The following is an 18886-nucleotide window of genomic DNA, read 5'->3' on the forward strand; positions in this document are numbered from 1 at the left end:
CTGCGATAGGCGAAATAGATGTCAAAACAAAGAGATTTATTCCATATACATTCATATAATGTGACATGAAGATGATAGAAATAAGAACTTTACCAAACTATTATATTTGTTTCTAAACAAAAAGGCGCTCGCGAAAAGTTAGTCGAATATACGCAATGTGATAAACATTATTTATACAAGGATATTACCAAGACATCAATGTGCCTCAAAAAAGAAAAAAAGGGTTGATATCTGCTCAGAGAACCTACGACTCCATAACTAACAAGCCTATAAAGACTTGAGAATTAGAGCAAGATACAAACTAACTTAAGAGCTATTAAATGATCCTTGACCCCATCTCGACAATTGGCAATTAAGCAAAAGTCAAAGTAGGCTTCATATCAGGGCTAGTCAAATGCTACTCAAGAGGAAGCGTAATGTAAATTAAGAATCGTACTTTGGAAGAAAAAAAAAAAAAAAAAAAAAAAAAAAAAGGGCAGACCAAAACCACAGCTCTCAAAATAAAATAATTTTGACATAAACGTTTTCTACCTTTTCATTCTAAATGTAAAAATGAAACCAACTACCACTGAAAAAAGTAAAAAAAAAAAAAAAAAAGAACTATACTATATCTGATAGTCAAGCAAGAGATTTGAAGATGGGAATTGCTTTAGTTGCCTAGATATCGTAAAACCTAATTACCCATATTGATCATACAAGAGTTTGATGATCTCTTACTTTATCATTAGAAATTGAATTTAGATCACCGTCACCACGATTTTAATGGATGCGGTTGATACGCTGAACTTGACCTTCCGGGAGGTAATTGTCTCTTTCATTACTCAAGCCAAAGTATCCATCCCTTTTTTTTTTGACTGATGCCTGTTAACGCATCCATGAATCCATGCATGAAAAAAATAAAATAATTTTTTTTGAACTGAGCTGGATGGACCGAATGCTTTACGATCATTAAATGGTAGCAATAAGAATCTTTTTTTAAATATACATGGTAAATATATAAAAAACACACTGTTTTTGGGATCGTTACTTCTAGGAAAACGATCACTGAATTTTTATAAAGAATGTTACACATCACCCTTTTATTCTTGCAAATAGTACCACAGTAGTAGATAATCCCCTATTTACTCTTTATAATCACCTGCCACTCTATATTAAAAAATCTCTACTATTGCACGATATGATTTTGACCGGAAATTGACAGCCTTTGATTGTAAGTTGTTAATGGGAGATTATTTACTTTTTTTTTTGAACAAAATACAGACAACGTCCATAAGCCTTCGATCCATTTCTGGTGAAATTAGACCTGGAATCTGCGATGATGACCCTTCCAAACTGATATCTAGCAAGTCTCAGTCAATTGCCTCGCAATGACTATAATAAATCCATCTTTCGTTGGTCAAGGTCTGTGTTGGATTTATGATGACCACAGTTGTCCACGCGCATGATAATGTAAGTGACGTGATTCTCTCATACTCTTGATCAAGTGGGTGAAATTTCCTGGGTATCTTCGACATCCTGTTTTTGAGCCACTTATTCATTGAATCGTCAACGCACATATAGCGTCCAGGGCGCATTGTATCAGCCAGTCGGTTTTTGAAAGCCTTCAGATAGGATCGAATTTGGTATTTAGAGGATCTGTATTTGCTCTATAGCAGAAAATTTAGTCGTTTGTTATATACAATCAATGTATATCACATATTTACCAACAGAATATGTTGCTTTTTGACGAATTACAGTTCCTCATTACGGGCAACAAACACATGAAATCTGGATATATCATTAGAACCAGTCCTTTCCATCAAGTCAATAAAATCAACGTGAAAAGACTACTACTCTTTATCCAGCACGTTCTCTTGTCCTGGAAGTTGACGACCGTCATAATAATCAAACACATAATCCAAGTACCATACTCAGGCCATTCCAAGTCAATCCAAGAGGAATTTAATTGTCTTGCACAGTAATTGATAGCCGGGAATTACTACACTTTGAAGGTGACCGTAAGGCGAAAAATGACCAAAATATCTCAATGGGATTTTCTCACCAAGAGAAGGGTTTATGTACTGATAGCTTGTGTCAAGGTGAGTAAAGGCGCTGGTCAATACTGATGCTTCATTCTTCTCAGTTAAGATCCATCGCTTCCTCATTGCTTTCATTTTCGTTTTCAATTTGTGAAGCTGATTGAATGGCGTCGTCCAAAAGGTCAGGGGATTCGTCTGTGTTGCTTTTGTTGTAGTTGTTGTCGTTGCTGTTGATTCTGACATCATTTTTGAGGAGGAGTATACCTATAACAAAGACAAGTTAACCGAAGAGCAATGGACATTGAGGAGAGCATCAAAGGTCACTTTGCAGTCATTAACGCCATCTTTGTACATTCTCGTGAATTACCCTCAAAGTGTGTTCCTATGGGGCGCTGGTAAACGACAAGAAGATTAGCAGAGGAAAGGCTGTTTTACGTAAATAGTTCATTTTAGCAAATGCAAGACTACCTACAACGATGTTAGGATGAACGCGAGGTATTTGTATGGAGCTAAAAAAAGCAATTGGGTAAGAAATGTAAAAGTAAAAAAAAAAAAAAAATCAGGTTATAAAATTGTTTGGGCATGTTTCAAAATAAAAAATCGTAACTGAGTGCATAAAAGGGCACAGGACAAGTTACACACCACGTCAAAAAGAGACTCAATAACCTTAAATTTAGCAAGCAGATGGACCAGGTCATATCATGTCATTGTGTCTCTTTGGCTCTTTCTTCTCTGACTTGACACAGGTCGAATCGAAGACACATATTAAACGTATCTTTAATTAGTATCATATAAAAAAATTGAAGGCGCAATTCTGTGTCTTATGGATGTCAAGTCCTTAAATGTTCATTTAAACCTGAGCACATAATTTGTAAGTCCCGCTCTTCTGGGAGTAAAAATTCATAAAACTATGTTTTGACTTCTGCAACGTAGCTGCTGAGTGCAACTTTATAATCAACCAATATTAATAGTAGAAGTAGCAGCAGCAGAACAAAAAATCCCTCCCAAAAAGACCCTTTAGAAAATAAAGTCTCAATTAGTGCAAGAGATGTAACAATGGTTGACATTATACATAATGTTGCTGAGTTGTACAAGTGTCGGAGGTGGTCTTTTTATTCTTTTAGTGTTTCCTAAATGTCAATGTCGACATAAGGCCTTTAAAGTTCTTTCTCACTTTTGTTTACCCTTTCTTCCCTTTATTTACTGCGCATGTTTGCTTTATTTGTCCGTGACTTTTGAAATTTTTGAAGGCACTGCGGAGCAAGACCAGTCACAAAACAAAAAAATCGATTTTGTGTGATGGAAAAAAAGGTATATAAAGGGCACATTTTCTGCCAACTCTCAATTTTTTTTCTTTATCCAGCTTCTGTCTAGCCAGCAAAAGTGCCGTAGTTTTGTCTTGCCAGCAAATCTGCGGTGGGGTCTTTTGGGTGGCGGCGGTTCTAATCTCTTTCCTGCCTCCGGGCGTGTTTGAAACAAGTGAGAGGGTTTTTCATTGGTTGATCATTGGCCAGCAACAGATACGATCAGCAACAGGTACGCACGAGACGATACGAACGAGACGAGTAGATTACCAATGATCAATTAGTGGCGGATTCTCTCCAGAGTTTTAGCACTGGAAGGGTAGACTCATTAGACCAATGCCCCCTTAAATTTTATATTTTAAACTTTTTTTTTTTTTTTTTTTTTTTTTTTTTTTGCATAAATAAAACTGAATTTAAAAAATTAAATATTTCTTGAGAGGGGTTTTTTTTTTGTATGCGGGATATTAAAGTGATTCTTAAGCATTATGACTGGTATAAAACGTCGCAACGTCTATAATAAAGTCGACAAAGTGACATTCATTCCTTTTACTTGAAAGAATCCTAGGAAGACAAAACAGTCTAATTGACTACCCAGTTCAAACCTCCAAAGTATTTAATAAACCCATTTCAAACTGTCGACCAACTTTTTAGAAAAAGCTCCATCAATTGAACAACACACTCACGTAACAACAACAAGAGTGCGGTGTCAGGTAAAAAAAAAACCTGGTCTCGAACACTACATTACTCCTCCAGAAACAACTCTTACACAACAGCCAAAAGGACATGCGTCTCATTATGCAAAAGAATGCGTCCATTGAACAGAAGATTTCGACGGGTTGTTACACCTTCTCAGAAAGTAAGGAAGAACGTTATCAGAGTTACATTGTGATGACTATGTCTTGTTTGTGGTCCGAGGGCTGTGGTTCTTTACTAGAGTCGTTGGGAATATCGATTAGGATGTATACGTGCCTGTAATGAGGGCATATTTCATTTATCAAGGAACAACCATAAACGACAGAGAATAACTACACCTATCAGGAGGACAATGACTCCTGTCATGTACAAGGACGTACCCAGTGCTGAAAAAAGCACACACCCCACTTAACAAAAAGAGTCAACGTGATGAAGTTATTCAAGGTAAATACTCCATTCCCTTTCACCTGTGTTAAAATAGAGCTTACCAATTCACTTTTAGCGTAGAGACACACCCTTTTTTATTGTATCCATTCGGACAACTGGCAATTAAGGGACGAGTGTATATATCAAAAGAATGTTAGAAAACGAACTCAAGTAGCCCTAAAAGACAGGACGGACCAAAATCACTTTGCGAGGTTAGAACGGCCCTATACCACCCCCATAGAATATATATATGCTATTCCGAATTTACTCGCCAAAAGGTTTCGCTCTATGAACAGCCTTTAGTAGTATGGTAATTATCCATCCCTAATGGATAATCTATGACTTCCTCAACAGAATCATTAATATTCACCCCTTCCCAACACACACATAAACCTCAGGCCTCCATGTTTATACTATCCTGGTCAAATTGAAGCATCATCTCAAATAGAAAAAAAAAATCTAATTTTTATCAAACACAAGTAAAAAAAAAAAAAATTATTCCTTTTGAATGACAATGGCAGAAGCACAACCACCACCGTTACAGATAGAAGCAGCACCAAATTCACCAGACTTTAAGAGATGAGTTAAAGTGACAAGAATACGAGAACCTGAAGAACCGATGGGATGACCAAGAGCCACGGCACCACCCAAGACATTCACCTTCTTAGGATCAAGGTTCATGATCTAATAAAAAGGAGTGATTAATTAAAAGAGACCTCCCAATGGACATACATATTCATTTTTTACCTTTTCATTGACACGAGCAACAACACTGAAAGCTTCATTTAATTCAAACTTACTAATATCATCTGTAGTCAAACCAGCCTTTTCAAGAGCAATAGGAAGTGCCTTGGAGGGAGCAATGGTGAAATCAATAGGAGCAGTAGCAGCATCGGCATAAGAGATGATACGAGCCAAAGGCTTGACACCCATACTTTCAGCCTTGGCACGAGACATCAAGACTAAAGCAGAGGCACCATCGTTTAATGTACTAGCATTAGCGGCAGTGACAGTACCATCCTTCTTGAAAACAGTACGAAGTGACTTGACCTTATCAAACTTGACATTCTTGAATTCTTCATCTACCTTGATCACGGTCTCTCCCTTCTTGGACTTGAGTGTAACAGGAGCAATTTCAGCATCAAATTGACCGGATTCCCAGGCTTGAGCAGCACGCTTGTAGGATTCAATAGCATGGTCATCTTGATCTTCACGAGAGATGTTGTAATTGACAGCGGTGTTCTCAGCGCAGCTACCCTATTGTACATAAAACCCTTTTAAATACACTTCATCTTACTTTCAAACAACTATAGAATAATTACCATGTGGATGTTGTTATAAGCATCCCAGAGACCATCCTTGATAATAGCATCTGACAATTGTTGATGACCATAAGCGGCATTACGGGGAGCATAAAAACTATTCAAAGAGCGAAAAAAAAAAGTACATTTTAATTTTTATAAACTCTCTCTCCAATGGTCATTAAACTTACGGAGCATTGGACATGCTTTCCATACCACCAGCAACCATGATATCACGGTCACCATTCTTGATGGATTGAGCAGCCAACATGACGGCCTTCATACCGGAAGCACAGACCTTGTTGATGGCAGTGGCTTCAGTGGTGTCAGGACAACCTGCACCCAAGATGGCTTGACGTGCAGGGGATTGACCCAAATTGGCTTGTAAGACGTTTCCGAAATAAGCTTCTTCGATATCCTCGGGCTTAAGTCCGGCTCTTTCAATAGCGGATTTAGCAGCAATGGCGCCTAATTGAACAGCAGGGACAGACTTTAAGCTACCGTTGAAACAACCCACAGGGGTTCTGACAGCACTGACAATGAGAACATCCTGTGTAAAAGTGTGAGTAAGGTTGTCATGGCAAAATGAAAATAAGGGAGGGGGGGGGGGCTTTAATGCTTTACATTGGGACTCTTGGTGGCAGAAGCAAAGGTACGGATAAACTAAACAAGAAGGGGGTTGGTAAGCCATATAGGTCCGCTTAAATTATTTTGCAGGAACAAAATTAAAAACTTACGGCGCGAGTAGGTCCAACGGAACGACGAGTAGAAGCAAGCATAGTTTACAAAGAAAAAAGAAGTTTAATAAAGGTAAAAGAAGAAAAAAAAAGAAAAAAGAAAAAAGAAAAAAAAAATCCGGGGTAAGAAAAAAAAAAATAGCTTGCAAGAAAAAAAAAATAAGTATAGACTCTTTGTAAGATGAATTAATATTTCCCACGATGTTTTTAAGAAACAGGTAATCCCTGAGGTTCAATTAATAATTTTTCTAGCCAATAAAGAATGATTTCCAATAATTTGCTTTTGGGTATTTGACCCGTAGAAGCAGCAGCAAGCGCTTGTTCCCATGGTGGAGCTGTAGAAACACCACCTTCCATCAAAAATGTGGAAGTGACAATACCAAAAAAGTAGATAGCCACCGTATATAATGCAAAGGTGACCGTGTTATTGATGATCTTATCATCTTTTCTATTCATAATTTTCAGGTCCTTGTTGGTGGATGTAATCACAAAGGATGTGGATGATGAGGACTATGTAAATAGAAAAGGTTAGCATGATATGCTATGTAAAACCTTTGATAAGTTTACCTCATGCAGATCTTGCACTGTTCTGCCCTTCTTCTTATTAGAACCTGTATTACGTGGACGTGCACGTGACTGAGACCAGAAATCATTCATGACGGCCAAGGGCACTGGTATATTCATTTCGATTTGTGGTATATCTGTCGTTGTGGTGGATGCTTTTATTCGCAATTCGGCCAATTCATTTACCAACGAACGATTTTCGGAATCCAGTGCACGACGCAAATAATCCAATTCACTCTTGACACGATCCAAATCCTCTTTTGCCTCTGTGGCTCGAGTTTTGTAATAATCCTTTTCGTCTTGCACGGATTTCAGCACACCGTCCTTTTCATCCGTTATCAATTCATTTTCCAACGTCTAAAAAAAAAATAGTAATTTCGTTTAGGGTGGTACAGGATTGGGTGGAGCATGATAATGAATAAAGAGCTTACTTTAAAAGCATGTGATTCTTCCAGTGCTTCATCCTCTTGCACGGTATCCAAGGTATGATGGTGAAATAGGGCTTCATCCAGATCCACTTTCAACGTATCGATGATGTCTTTGAGTTTCTCATTCTCTGTCTTTTGTTCTGCCAATTGTTGATGTGCTTGAGCTGAAGTCTTCATTTCCTGCTCCAAATTGTTCTGTAATCCAATTAAACGAGCTCGTTCCTGACTGAGTAATTGGACTTCATGATGAAAATTGTTTAATAATGCTTCGGTTTTCTGTAAATCAGATTCCTTTTGTCTTAGCATCTCTTGCAGTTTCTGTGTTTCCTCTTTCATTTGTAGGTCAGTACCAGCAGATGACTTTTATGAAAAAAAAAATATTTAATCTTACGACATTTGTCATCAAACAACATTTTTATGGATTGATACACTTGCTTCTGATCCGTTTCAGATCGTTGAATGTGAGAGATGTGTGACTCCAGCTAAATTTAAATTATTTTGATCAGTTTACTACTATCTGATTGTTGCTAAGCAACTAAAACTTACGGCTCCAATCTGATCGAGACTGTTCTTTTCTTTGCCCTTGTATTCTTGGATCTCTCGTCGCTGCTTCCCAACCTCCAGATTCATATCATCCACACGATTCTGCAGTTGCACGATACGGTCTTCATTATCACGTGCCATAGAGGCTAAGCTTTTTTCTGATGACTTTAATCTTTGTGTAAGTAAAAGTGATCTGCGGTAATATCTTGCCAGATCCTGATTTGAGTACTACAATGTGTTGGCTGTTAGATAAGAATTAGATAGAAATACGGACATACTTCTTGTTCTATGGGGGATTTGGGTTCGTCGTCTTTTCGTGCGGGTGTGTCGATGGAATGGCTCATGTTGGTCAAGGATGTGGATATCTAAAAAAAAAAAAAAAAGTCATGTGAGACACAAATAATAATAAATGAAGTAATATTACATTCTCGATTAACTGCTGATGTTCCTCTTCTGGTTGTTGTTGCTGCTGTGACAATATCTGGTTGAGATCGTTGCGGTGGCCTATGGAAGAAGCGACTGCTGAGGGTCTTCGTTTCCAAGGAGTGGATTTGTTTGTTTTTAAGGGAGGGGATGTTCTTGGTCTGATTGTCTCGAGGTTCAATGGCTGTCTCTGTGTTGGAGCGGATAATGAGGTTACAGGGTTGGGACAGACGAGTCTCAATAAATTCAAGATATCATCCGCCGTCATCTCCAGGTCCGGGTTGGTCCTTGTATAGGGCAATATTGCCTTTTTTTGAAGGTCGGTCAATAACATGACATTTTCTGTATGCTCGTATTGATCAATCAGACTTAGTAAATCTTTGGTGTAAATACTCGTTGCGTTATCTTGTTGAGCTACAAGGCGTTTAAACTGAAGCTTTAATACTGCAAAAGGAATAGGTCGATGATGAACCTGCTATACATTCACAATCTTTTTTTAATCCCTAAAGATGACCTTTTTTCTTTTCTCTATCTGTACCTTTTTATACACTTCCGCATTCATTCTCTGTAATGGTTGTTTGTTGTCAATGAGGGGAAATAGTGCAAAGAAAAGAAGAAAAAGAGGGAGGGGGCAAGGGGAATTATACACTTTAAAAAAAATAAATAAAAACAGGCCACAAGAAAAAGGAGAGTCACTGTGTAACTTGTTTTTTTATTCACATACTTTTTTTAATTAAAGAACGAGATTATTGATCAAACGAAACTTTCGTCATTGTTATCAAAGAAACAGTAAACAAAAAAATTGAATCCTCGGGGATGTGAAAAAATCAAACTTTTCCCGAGCTGATCTCGCAAGGTAAACTTTAACCCCTTCCTCATACACGCACACCTCTTTGTTTTGCATGATTTCCGCCTGGTATTTTCCTTTTATGGAATTTTACCCTTTTTGACATGTCGTCACTTTCCATTCAACTTCGTTACCACGCTGTCTACTTTTTTTCCCTTGATGGATTTTACATGTCAAAGAGACAAAGAGTCAAGAAAAAACAGACCTTTCGTATTTACATAGGAAACACGTAATTGGTTCAGTTTTCGATATGATGCCAGTGGGATCAGCAAAATACTGGATTCATACAAGTCGTTAAAGTGTCAACTAAAATTAAAGGGGAGTTTGATAAATTAAAAGAGAGAAAAAGGGGGACTCAAGTACCTTTTTTTTTGTTTCTTTTTTTTTTACTTTACATCCTACCCTAATATGACATTATACACAAGGTTATAAATAAAAAAATAAAAAATAAAAGATTTATTAATGCTGATTTTCTAGCGAATTACAAGAATGGATTGATTGGCACGGTGGAGAAGAAAACCTGAAATTATTCATGAAATCCAGTCGCCGAAGAAGATCAATTCTATCCAACGTCAATTATAAAGAATCCTGCAAAGATATTTACATAAATCCATTCTTACCCTTAGCTCCACTACCTTCGCCGCCACCTTCACCACCCAAAAAGAAGAAAACAAAAAGACATTAGATTCGATCCATCATCCCAACGTGTATCCTGGCCAGATTAGACGCCAAAAAGAACAAGATTCATCCAATCATCGAAAAGGACTTACCTGCTCGGTATCCACTCGCTGTCGAAAAAGCCATCTATCGTATATCCCATCTACGTCTGGATCAACCGAGACCACTTCGACATCATGTCGTCATCTCAAATATGTTGTTCCAACACACCAATCTGTTCTTGCAACAACAACAACAACAACAACAAATTCAGCCACCTTATACCTTTTCCTATTCAGGATAATCTTTTTTTTTAAAACTCCTTCTTTCCCGCAATAAAATTATACATGGCTCACTTTTTATAAGGAAATGTCATTAGACCACCTTAAATTTCTTATTTGGAAACCAACCTGGGGCGGTTATACTACTTTTTTCGATAGAACATGTACACATGAACTCTAAATAAAGAGTACACCACCCCCAGCCTATCGTCATTTTTAACAAATATAAGAAATACCATGAACAATGACCTTTCTTCTTAAACCTCAGGTCACAACTTTCTTTGTTTGATTTCTCGGGAAGCGTTACCACAATTGTACTACCAACGCTAGTGCTATTTTGCCATCATAAAACACATCTATATGCATTGTATATGTATTCTTATTTATTTAGGAAAGTTGCATATTTATTACTGATACAGAGAATAAAAAGATGATTGAATAATAGAATGCACTTTCTGCAGAATCATATGTATTACAGCAAGTTAATATTCATAATAATATTTTGTGCATTGAAGTATACCAAACATTTTTTCCCCCCTTCATTTCTTTAATTGCTCTTTTTGAGCTTAAGGGTGAAATGAGTTCGCCATCGAGAGCTATAATTGGTCATTTTTTTTTTATCATTTTCGTATACCACCAGTCGAGCTGCATTACTTTTTTTTTAAGTATTAAATTCATTTGAATTATCACCTTTATCACAGCGTCTATGCTCACGTTGTAAATTGATCACGCTATAGAATGTTCCAGAGATAAATATGGCAGATATTGCTAGGTACGAGAGCCATCGACTCCAAAGTATCTTGAAGGCGATGTGACCGAAAGTCTGTTGATGATCCAACAATATTTCTTAAGCAAACGTAAAAAATTTAAAGTTGAATATTGTTTGATAAATAGCTGGCTCTCATATTCTGGGTACGCTTGTCTATCTTTTTTAAATTCATCCGTAATATGTACAGGCGCATTGTTCATTATTTTACCGGCTTTGTTCGTTAAAGAAGCAACGATTGTCAAATAATTTATCATTTTGTGCCACTAAATTTATAAAAGCAGTTGAGCTTTTTACTTATTCGGTTCTTAAAGCAGAAATAATCTCTTGTCTACTTCCAGGATTTTTTTTTGCAGAGCATCCAGCTAACCATTTAGTAATTTAATAAAAAAAATAAAGGTAAGAATAAACCATAGAGAAATATCATAGAAGTTATACTAGCAAGGGTTTTGAGTGTGTTGTATTGGTACCCGTTGAAATTTGCACAAGTATGATAGGAATATCAACTTCTTTTCAAAAAATGTTTTCTCAAGTTCGTAAGGTCATTACAGTTTGTTCCAATTGAGGTTAGAGGCGTGTTCCAAATTAAGTTTATAAAACTACCACTGAGTTCGATGCATTTTAAAGTAAAAAACAATTTATTAAAAAAGGTAAAAGCACGAATTCAATTTGAGTGCCTCAAAAGCACTGATTGGATAGAGGAAGAACGCTCGGTAGACACAGGTTTAGCAGACAAAGGCCAAGCATTCAAAGGATTACCAGTAGTCAAAGGATTGCCAGCCAAAGGAACACCAGCAGCCAAAGATCTTTTTTTCTATCTTTTGACCCTTCAGACTTCACTGTTTTTAGAAGAAAATAATTAAAAAAAAGCGAATTCATCATATAATCCAAGTATAACCTACCCTTTCAATTTGTGCTTTTTACTTCTTACAACAAAGGGTATCAAAAGAGGTTCAACAAAAAGACTTTGAAATAATGGTTCTTTTAAACTATACGTATTATGTTTATCTAAATTATTTATACAAAAGGAGAGCTGTTATTATGAAAAATAGTAGTACTTTGCCAGACCAAGAACTTACATATCAATCAAGGCTTTTGCAACATAATAGCCATTAGTTTGTTCTTTGCATTGTGAGAACCAAACAGAAGCTTCAGCGATGGAATTTTGGGGATTCTTTTTAAACGACTATATTTTAACTTGATAAATTAGTATGAAATTATACCGTTGATATTTGGCTCACCTTAATAATATGGTCAAACGTGGATGATATCCACCACACAGAGCTTCACATATTCCACCACATAGAGCTTCACCAATACCATCACAGACATGTACACCTCCAAGCGACTGCCATAGATTATTCAACTAACTCCGAGCAAATACCTTCGTCAATTCCACAGAAATTCTGATTAGCAGCTTTGTCAATATAGAAAACCCCATTAAGAGCGCTGTCAAAAACATATTATGACATTCGATTTACAAAGACACACTGTATTGCTTACATTTCTTCAACAAAAGAGAAATTTTTATCGACAGCAGCATTTAAGCATTTGTTTCTAAAGGTATGTAACTCGAAAGATATATCTGTCGACTTGAAAGACCACTATGAAACAAAAAAATATCAGACATAATGAGGAGAGCAAGCATTTATAAGTGCGTACAATAATTGAATTCTCCGTAAAAACATAAGGACCTTGTCCTCCTTGGAAATAAACTTCCTTAATTGTTTTATTCTAAATGTTGAACAGAATATTAATCTAAAGTGTATATTCGACAATAATTTAAGACATACCTTCTTGCGGGTCTCAGAGACCGCCTACACAATTAAATGCTAATAAAAACTCTTACATCCCATCTGTATTGCTTATTACCGTGCTTCCTTCCTTTTTTTCTACTTGCGTTTTAAAAGGACATCGAATCTTGGTATTTTTAAAGTACAGGTTCATTCTGCCTATTACATTCTACAATTGCTTTATGGATTTGACTTAATGTTTTTTAAAAACAACGGCTTGACGTGTAGTTGGAAGGCTAAAAAATGGAAATACTAAAATCGACTCTTTGTGTAAAAGGCTTTTGATTTCATAGATGGTTCTAATTCTACCTAAAATAATTCTCACGTTCCTACCATAGTGCTTCTTTTGTGAGCTAAATAAAATTATTACCAAAAACAAATATTTCATGGGCCTATAGTTAGACAAGTGATAAATCAAAAGAAAAGTAATGCGTCCAAAAAAGGCATGAAAAGGCAAAAAAAAAAATCGATCTTGCCCTAGGTTGATCCATTCCAGAAAATTTATCAATCCAAATATATACACATCTCTTTTTTTTTTCTGAAGATATAGTATAAACTTTTGATTAGATACGGTTTGCATTGTGGCGTAACCAATTCATTTGATTTCTATCCAGTCAGAAGAAAGTGATGAATCATCCGGAGGCAAATGCGCCCTGACAAATTAGGAATAGTAATTACAACCTTATTGTTAATGGTTCCTTATCTCACAAAAAATGCTAATGTCCACGAAGCTTTTGCCAAATTTAGGTTTGGATAATTGTCATCCGTGTAACATGTATTTGTCACATACTTGAGGGTTCCCACGTATAAAATATAGAAAAATTATTTCGGAGATGAAAATCCCTTTTTTGCATTCATGTTTTACATGATAGTTAAACCATATCCCATTTTTTTTTATAAAGAAAATGAGCGAATACAAGATTGGTTTTATGTATACGTGTGGAGCAGTGATTTGAAGACAAATATACAAAATAAAAAGTAGAATCCCCTAAAAGGGTCATTGGACTCTTTAGAGAGAAAAACAAATTATCAAGGACTTTTAAAAGGTGTGACTAGCGCCCAAACAAATCATGTATAAAAAGGATGCTTTATAATTTAATATTTCGTTTTCTTTTTTTTTATATATTCTTATTATCTTTTGAATAATAAAAAAAAAATCATGTCTCAAGCTGATATCCAAACCATTCGTCTGTCAAACGGCAAAGATGCTAAAGGTAAATCCTGTCATTTTTCTTATTTTCAATAAAAAAAAAAAAAAAGTAGTAGATCCTAACGCTTTTTTTAAAAATGTAGTCCATACTCAACTTTTCATCAATAACGAGTTCGTTGCTGGTCACGGACCTTTGATCGAAACCATCAACCCTGCTAATGAAGAAGTTATCTGTAAGGTTCATTCTGCTGATGAGAACGATGTCAACCTCGCTGTTGAGTCCGCCTACAAGTGTTACTATGAAACCTGGCGTAAGGTTGCCCCCGCTGAGCGTGGTCGTCTTATTCATAAGCTTGCTGATTTGATGGAACGTGATAAGGATGAACTTGCCATGTTGGATGCTGTCGATAATGGTAAAGCATTTGCTGTAGCTCGTGATGTAGATGTCACCGAATCTATCGGCTGTTATCGTTATTTTGCTGGTTGGGCTGATAAGATCCACGGAAAGACCATCGATACTACCTTTGACAAGGTTTGTTACACCCGTCATGAAGCTCTCGGTGTTGTTGGTGCTGTTATCCCTTGGAACTATCCTACCATGATGGCTGCTTGGAAATTCGCTCCTGCCTTGGCCACTGGTAACACAAGTAAGTGCATATATGATCTGAGGTTTAAATGGTTTATTAACTGGTCTTCACCCCTATTTTTTTAATAGTCGTCATGAAGTCTTCCGAAGTTACTCCTTTGTCCACACTCAAGTTTGGTGAACTTGTTAAGGAAGCTGGTTTCCCCGCCGTAAGTAAAAATTATGTCATAACGAGTAGAAAGAAAAAAAAAAGTGGGAACGGTTTGAGCTAATACATGAATTTAGGGTTGTGTCAATATTATTACTGGTTATGGTCATACTACTGGTAACTATTTGTCTGGTCACCCCAAGATCAGCAAGATGGCTTTCACTGGTTCTACCGTCACCGGTCGTAAGATTATGGAATCCAGTGCTCATTCCAACTTGAAGAAGCTTCAACTTGAATTAGGTGGTAAATCCGCTCAAATTGTTTGTGCCGATGCTGATCTTGAGAGTGCTGCTGTTTGGGCATGTGGTGGTATCTTTAACAACCACGGTCAAAGTTGTAACGCAGGTTCTCGTATCTTTGTTGATGAAAAGGTTCATGATAAGTTCCTCGAACTTTTCATTGCTGAAACCAAGAAAATCGTGATTGGTGACCCATTCAACGAAGACACTTTCCAAGGTCCTCAAATCAACAAGTCTCAATTCGACAAGATCTTAAATTATGTCAAGATTGGTCAAGAAGAAGGCGCCGTCTTGGCTTACGGTGGTAAGCGTTGGGGTGACAAGGGTTACTATATTGAGCCCACTATTTTCACTCACTGTAAGAACAGTAACAGAATCATGAGAGAAGAAATCTTTGGTCCCTTTGTCTCTATCGGTACCTTCAAGACAATTGAAGAAGCTATTGATCTTGCCAATGATTCCGAGTATGGTTTGGCTGGTGGTGTTTATACCTCTGACTTGGATACTTCTATTAAGGTTACTAACGAGTTACAAGCTGGTACCGTCTGGGTTAACTGTTATGATGTTTTTGATCAATCCACTCCTTTCGGTGGTTACAAGCAATCTGGTTTTGGTAAGGAACTTGGTAAATATGCTCTCCATGAGTACACTCAAGTTAAGGTCGTCAAGATCCAAAGATTGTCAAAGATCTAAGGCTTCGGGACGTGATATATATATAAAAAAAACAACAACAAAAAAACTGTCTCTGTCTTGATACCAATTTTATCGACACCGCAATTATGTATAAATAGCAAATTATGTTAAGAAAAATAAATAGCATATTCAAAAAAAAAAAAAAAAATTGTCGCTGATCGACATTCCATACTTTAGTGGGCAAATGAGTGCCATTTGTCGTTACACAAAGTGCATGGACCACTTTAATTTTTATAGAGTCTCCACTATTTTTCGATCATAGTGCGATCGCGATCATGTCTTTTATGTGTTTATTACGTGATCCTACTTTCGAAACAAAAGAAAACATGACATATGATTCAGCGCAGTAACCAAACAATATGAAGCAAACTCCCCTTCCCAAATTTATCACACATTACAAATAAAAAGAAATAAGGATGGTATAGGTAGGTATAAAAAAAAATGAGAAATGAGGGTATATATTTTAGTATATGCTTGGGGTTAATTTATAGATCCTTCTACAGGTGATGGGTCATCGCATATTGATTTTTCGGGCATGGGTACGTTATCAGAAATTTTTCCTGTAGCGGGATCAATGCGTGACATTTTGCATACTCTCACTGAATGCAATTGGGTTAAAGTAGGTAAATAAGGCAAGATTTGATATTTCAGAACACCTCTTACAGTCAACTCATAAGGGTATCGAATCAATAAAGACCTAAAAAAAAAAAATAGTCAGCATATATGCTTTGTCTGATTTTCAAATATATATATATATAATCAAGTTACCATCTTTCGTTGCCACTATTGTCATCCTTGGTGGAACCTGGATTTTTAATTTGGATTTGACTGGTGGCGGTACTTGTTACGGATTGGAAAAGTCCGCCTGATTGATAGATCAATGGATCTTCCAGATGATAAATGGTTCCCAAAAATTCTGCTGGATCAGCACCCATTGTAACCATTGTCATGTTTGTTGTACTATTATTAACTGCCATGAGCATGGCTGTAGGCACATAATGACTTGAGGCAAACACACTGAAAGCGGTGTTGGTCATTCGAATTGTCCACCAATTGCTATTTCTATAAATCCATAACAATAAACAAACCAGTTTAGAATGCTTCATCCAAGTAAATATATGCTTGAGATTATATATATTTTTTTTTTTTACCTTGCTCTTACTTGCAGATTAAATATCAATTCTTTTTGGGTGCCCAGAACATTACTTATTCCAACTACCTCCACATCAGCCAAAGGACTTGCATAAATTACAATCAGTATCCATAGCAAACAAAGGGAAAATAAGCAACCGGCAACAACACACACGAATCTGCAACATGTTTTTCTCCCATTACTACGAGAGGGATGTTGGTGTTAAATAAAAGTATATCTATGTGTGTGTGCGTGGGGGGGGGAAGGGAAAGAGGGACAATCGATGTTACCTTTTCGCTGCATTACTTCCATGACTGCTAGTTCCTTTTCTTCTTCGTAAAGGTCTACTTCTTACGAGTGGTGTGAATTCTTCGTCTTCGCTTGGATTCGTGTAATAATTAATGGATGTATGATGTTTTGTAAAGGGTCTACTGGTGAATTTCTTTGGGGAATTATGAGATCGCATAGCGCCAGAATGAGGTATTTCTGATACAGTTGATCTCAGGACGGGTCTTCTATTTGAATATTTCTCTTTGTTATAAGCCGCGGCTGATTCGCAACCATCCGTGTTACTTTCGGTCCCTGTTGAAGAATAATGTCTATCATAATAATAAGGTGTAGGTTCTTGCTCGTTATAAGACCAAGGTGCAATGGTATAAGATGCAGTGTTGTTATTGTTATTGGGTTTGTCTCTGTAAACATAGCATTCTAAATCGTCCGAATCTGTAAGAAATAAAAAATTAAGTTCAGTACGATGAATTCATCCCCACCCCCCAATACCTTGATATTACCATCAGCATCCATTACAGCGTCACTTAAATTTTGAGCAAATATATCTGTTGGATTGACAAAACTTGAGGCGACATTGGTGGTGGAAGCTTTTTTTTTCTGTTGCCTTTTGTTGGACCTTGTTGATTCGCTTCCAGAAATGACACTACGTGTATCACCCTAACAATAAATATAAAGAAAATATTTGTTTATTTTGTTACAAAAAAAAAAAAAAAAAAAAAAAAATCAAAAATGTATACGAAACTTTACTGTTGCTACAGGTGTACTACTTGACCGTTTTGTTACGGTCAAATCATTTTGAAACAATGGCTGTGTATTTTCTGGGAAAACTGCTGTTTCAACTGTGAGTTGTCGACCATCCGCTTTCGTATTATTAAATAGTGGTCTGGTCGGTGATAGACTGTTATTTAATAATGTGCTTCGAGAAATACTCTTTTTCAAAGTTGGTAAACCACCTTCATTCCGCTTGTTATTGTAAAGGTGTAAAAGTCTGGCATTATTATCTTCTAATGGTCCATTGTTATTTGCTGGATGGTTATTCATTTCAAACGAAACAGAGAAAAAAAAAAGCGAAAGAGAGATAAAGGCAAAAAAAAGAAAAACAGGGACATGTTACCCAAAAAAAAAAAAAACCACACAGAAAAAAAAAAAAAAAGTAGGTCTGGGTCATTGCCATTAATGGGGGTCCTTCAAATATACTGTATTTGAGTGAAGATACATTTTTTTTTTATCCGCATTTCATATCAAGTTGCAATGCCCTTAAAATATAATACCTGGATCCATTGTTATTTACCATCTTGTTCAGTCAGTTTGACTTGAAGATGATGTTGGATTGGCGGAGGCATTCATGATCACGGGGGGAAAAAATGTGCTGACTCGATCAGGGTGAGCTCACATCAAAAACTGATGTTTATTTTAAACAAAATTTATTTGTCCTTCCTCTGCTTGGTAGGCTTTTAAAAAATGTTTAATCTCAATTCATCGTAAGGTTCTTTGACCTTCTTAGCCTAGCCAAACAATTTCTTTTAGCCTCCAAACCAAAAGCTTAGGCGCATCCAGACCCGTCTAGACTCGTGAATGATCTTAACTTTTTTATTATACAATGAGTAATTTGTTGTCGCAGCGTTTTTTGAAAGATTCAGCCGATTTGTCAAACAGAAGACACTAAACCAATGGTAAACACGTAAAGTAATGACACACAAAAACTTAATTTTGTGGATCGTTATCAGATAATAAGGCAAATTCTATCCCGCTTACTGAATTGATTGAATAATACATCCTTACAAGTAACTAGCCAGGAATTTAAAC

At 36.5% G+C, this 18886-nt stretch overlaps 7 protein-coding genes across 7 annotated transcripts; 3 read left to right on the forward strand and 4 right to left on the reverse strand.

Moving 5' to 3' along the window:
* Positions 1-3034: 3034 nt before the first annotated feature.
* EV154DRAFT_505035 (uncharacterized protein) lies at positions 3035-3362 on the forward strand. The gene has a single exon (XM_051601133.1). It carries the CDS (start codon positions 3094-3096, stop codon positions 3316-3318), a length of 225 nt encoding a protein of 74 aa, XP_051458824.1. The 5' UTR covers positions 3035-3093; the 3' UTR covers positions 3319-3362.
* A 1478-nt stretch (positions 3363-4840) lies between these two features.
* Positions 4841-6603, reverse strand: EV154DRAFT_193194 (Thiolase, N-terminal domain-containing protein). The gene is made up of 6 exons (XM_051594297.1): positions 6480-6603; positions 6367-6405; positions 5934-6292; positions 5764-5860; positions 5189-5698; positions 4841-5125 (listed from the first exon to the last, which is right to left on the reverse strand). The coding sequence occupies exons 1-6, from the start codon at positions 6519-6521 to the stop codon at positions 4937-4939; spliced, it is 1236 nt and encodes a 411-aa protein (XP_051458825.1). The 5' UTR covers positions 6522-6603; the 3' UTR covers positions 4841-4936.
* Positions 6521-9160, reverse strand: EV154DRAFT_505037 (uncharacterized protein). The gene is made up of 8 exons (XM_051601134.1): positions 8976-9160; positions 8439-8912; positions 8293-8379; positions 8018-8242; positions 7863-7953; positions 7475-7800; positions 7047-7400; positions 6521-6989 (listed from the first exon to the last, which is right to left on the reverse strand). Exons 1-8 carry the CDS (start codon positions 8997-8999, stop codon positions 6687-6689), a joined length of 1884 nt encoding a protein of 627 aa, XP_051458826.1. The 5' UTR covers positions 9000-9160; the 3' UTR covers positions 6521-6686.
* Positions 9161-9692: 532 nt separating this feature from the next.
* On the forward strand, positions 9693-10245 carry EV154DRAFT_562386 (uncharacterized protein; the record flags this gene model as incomplete). The annotated part of the gene is made up of 3 exons (XM_051605722.1): positions 9693-9709; positions 9762-9855; positions 9970-10245. The coding sequence occupies 3 exons, from the start codon at positions 9693-9695 to the stop codon at positions 10243-10245; spliced, it is 387 nt and encodes a 128-aa protein (XP_051458827.1).
* A 1407-nt stretch (positions 10246-11652) lies between these two features.
* Positions 11653-12935, reverse strand: EV154DRAFT_480358 (uncharacterized protein; the record flags this gene model as incomplete). The annotated part of the gene is made up of 8 exons (XM_051598326.1): positions 11653-11802; positions 11920-11977; positions 12068-12174; positions 12356-12437; positions 12492-12592; positions 12651-12722; positions 12782-12805; positions 12861-12935. The coding sequence occupies 8 exons, from the start codon at positions 12933-12935 to the stop codon at positions 11653-11655; spliced, it is 669 nt and encodes a 222-aa protein (XP_051458828.1).
* Positions 12936-13906: 971 nt separating this feature from the next.
* Positions 13907-15825, forward strand: EV154DRAFT_505043 (aldehyde dehydrogenase domain-containing protein). The gene is made up of 4 exons (XM_051601135.1): positions 13907-13995; positions 14075-14578; positions 14647-14726; positions 14803-15825. Exons 1-4 carry the CDS (start codon positions 13941-13943, stop codon positions 15655-15657), a joined length of 1494 nt encoding a protein of 497 aa, XP_051458829.1. The 5' UTR covers positions 13907-13940; the 3' UTR covers positions 15658-15825.
* A 312-nt stretch (positions 15826-16137) lies between these two features.
* EV154DRAFT_537539 (uncharacterized protein) lies at positions 16138-17593 on the reverse strand (the record flags this gene model as incomplete). Its single annotated transcript, XM_051604223.1, has 6 exons — positions 16138-16354; positions 16426-16719; positions 16809-16895; positions 17138-17169; positions 17283-17512; positions 17581-17593. 6 exons carry the CDS (start codon positions 17591-17593, stop codon positions 16138-16140), a joined length of 873 nt encoding a protein of 290 aa, XP_051458830.1.
* Between the last annotated feature and the right edge of the window lie 1293 nt (positions 17594-18886).

The sequence above is a fragment of the Mucor mucedo genome (assembly GCF_025094135.1).
Source record: "Mucor mucedo strain NRRL 3635 chromosome Unknown EV154scaffold_34, whole genome shotgun sequence".
Classification (NCBI taxonomy): domain Eukaryota; kingdom Fungi; phylum Mucoromycota; class Mucoromycetes; order Mucorales; family Mucoraceae; genus Mucor; species Mucor mucedo.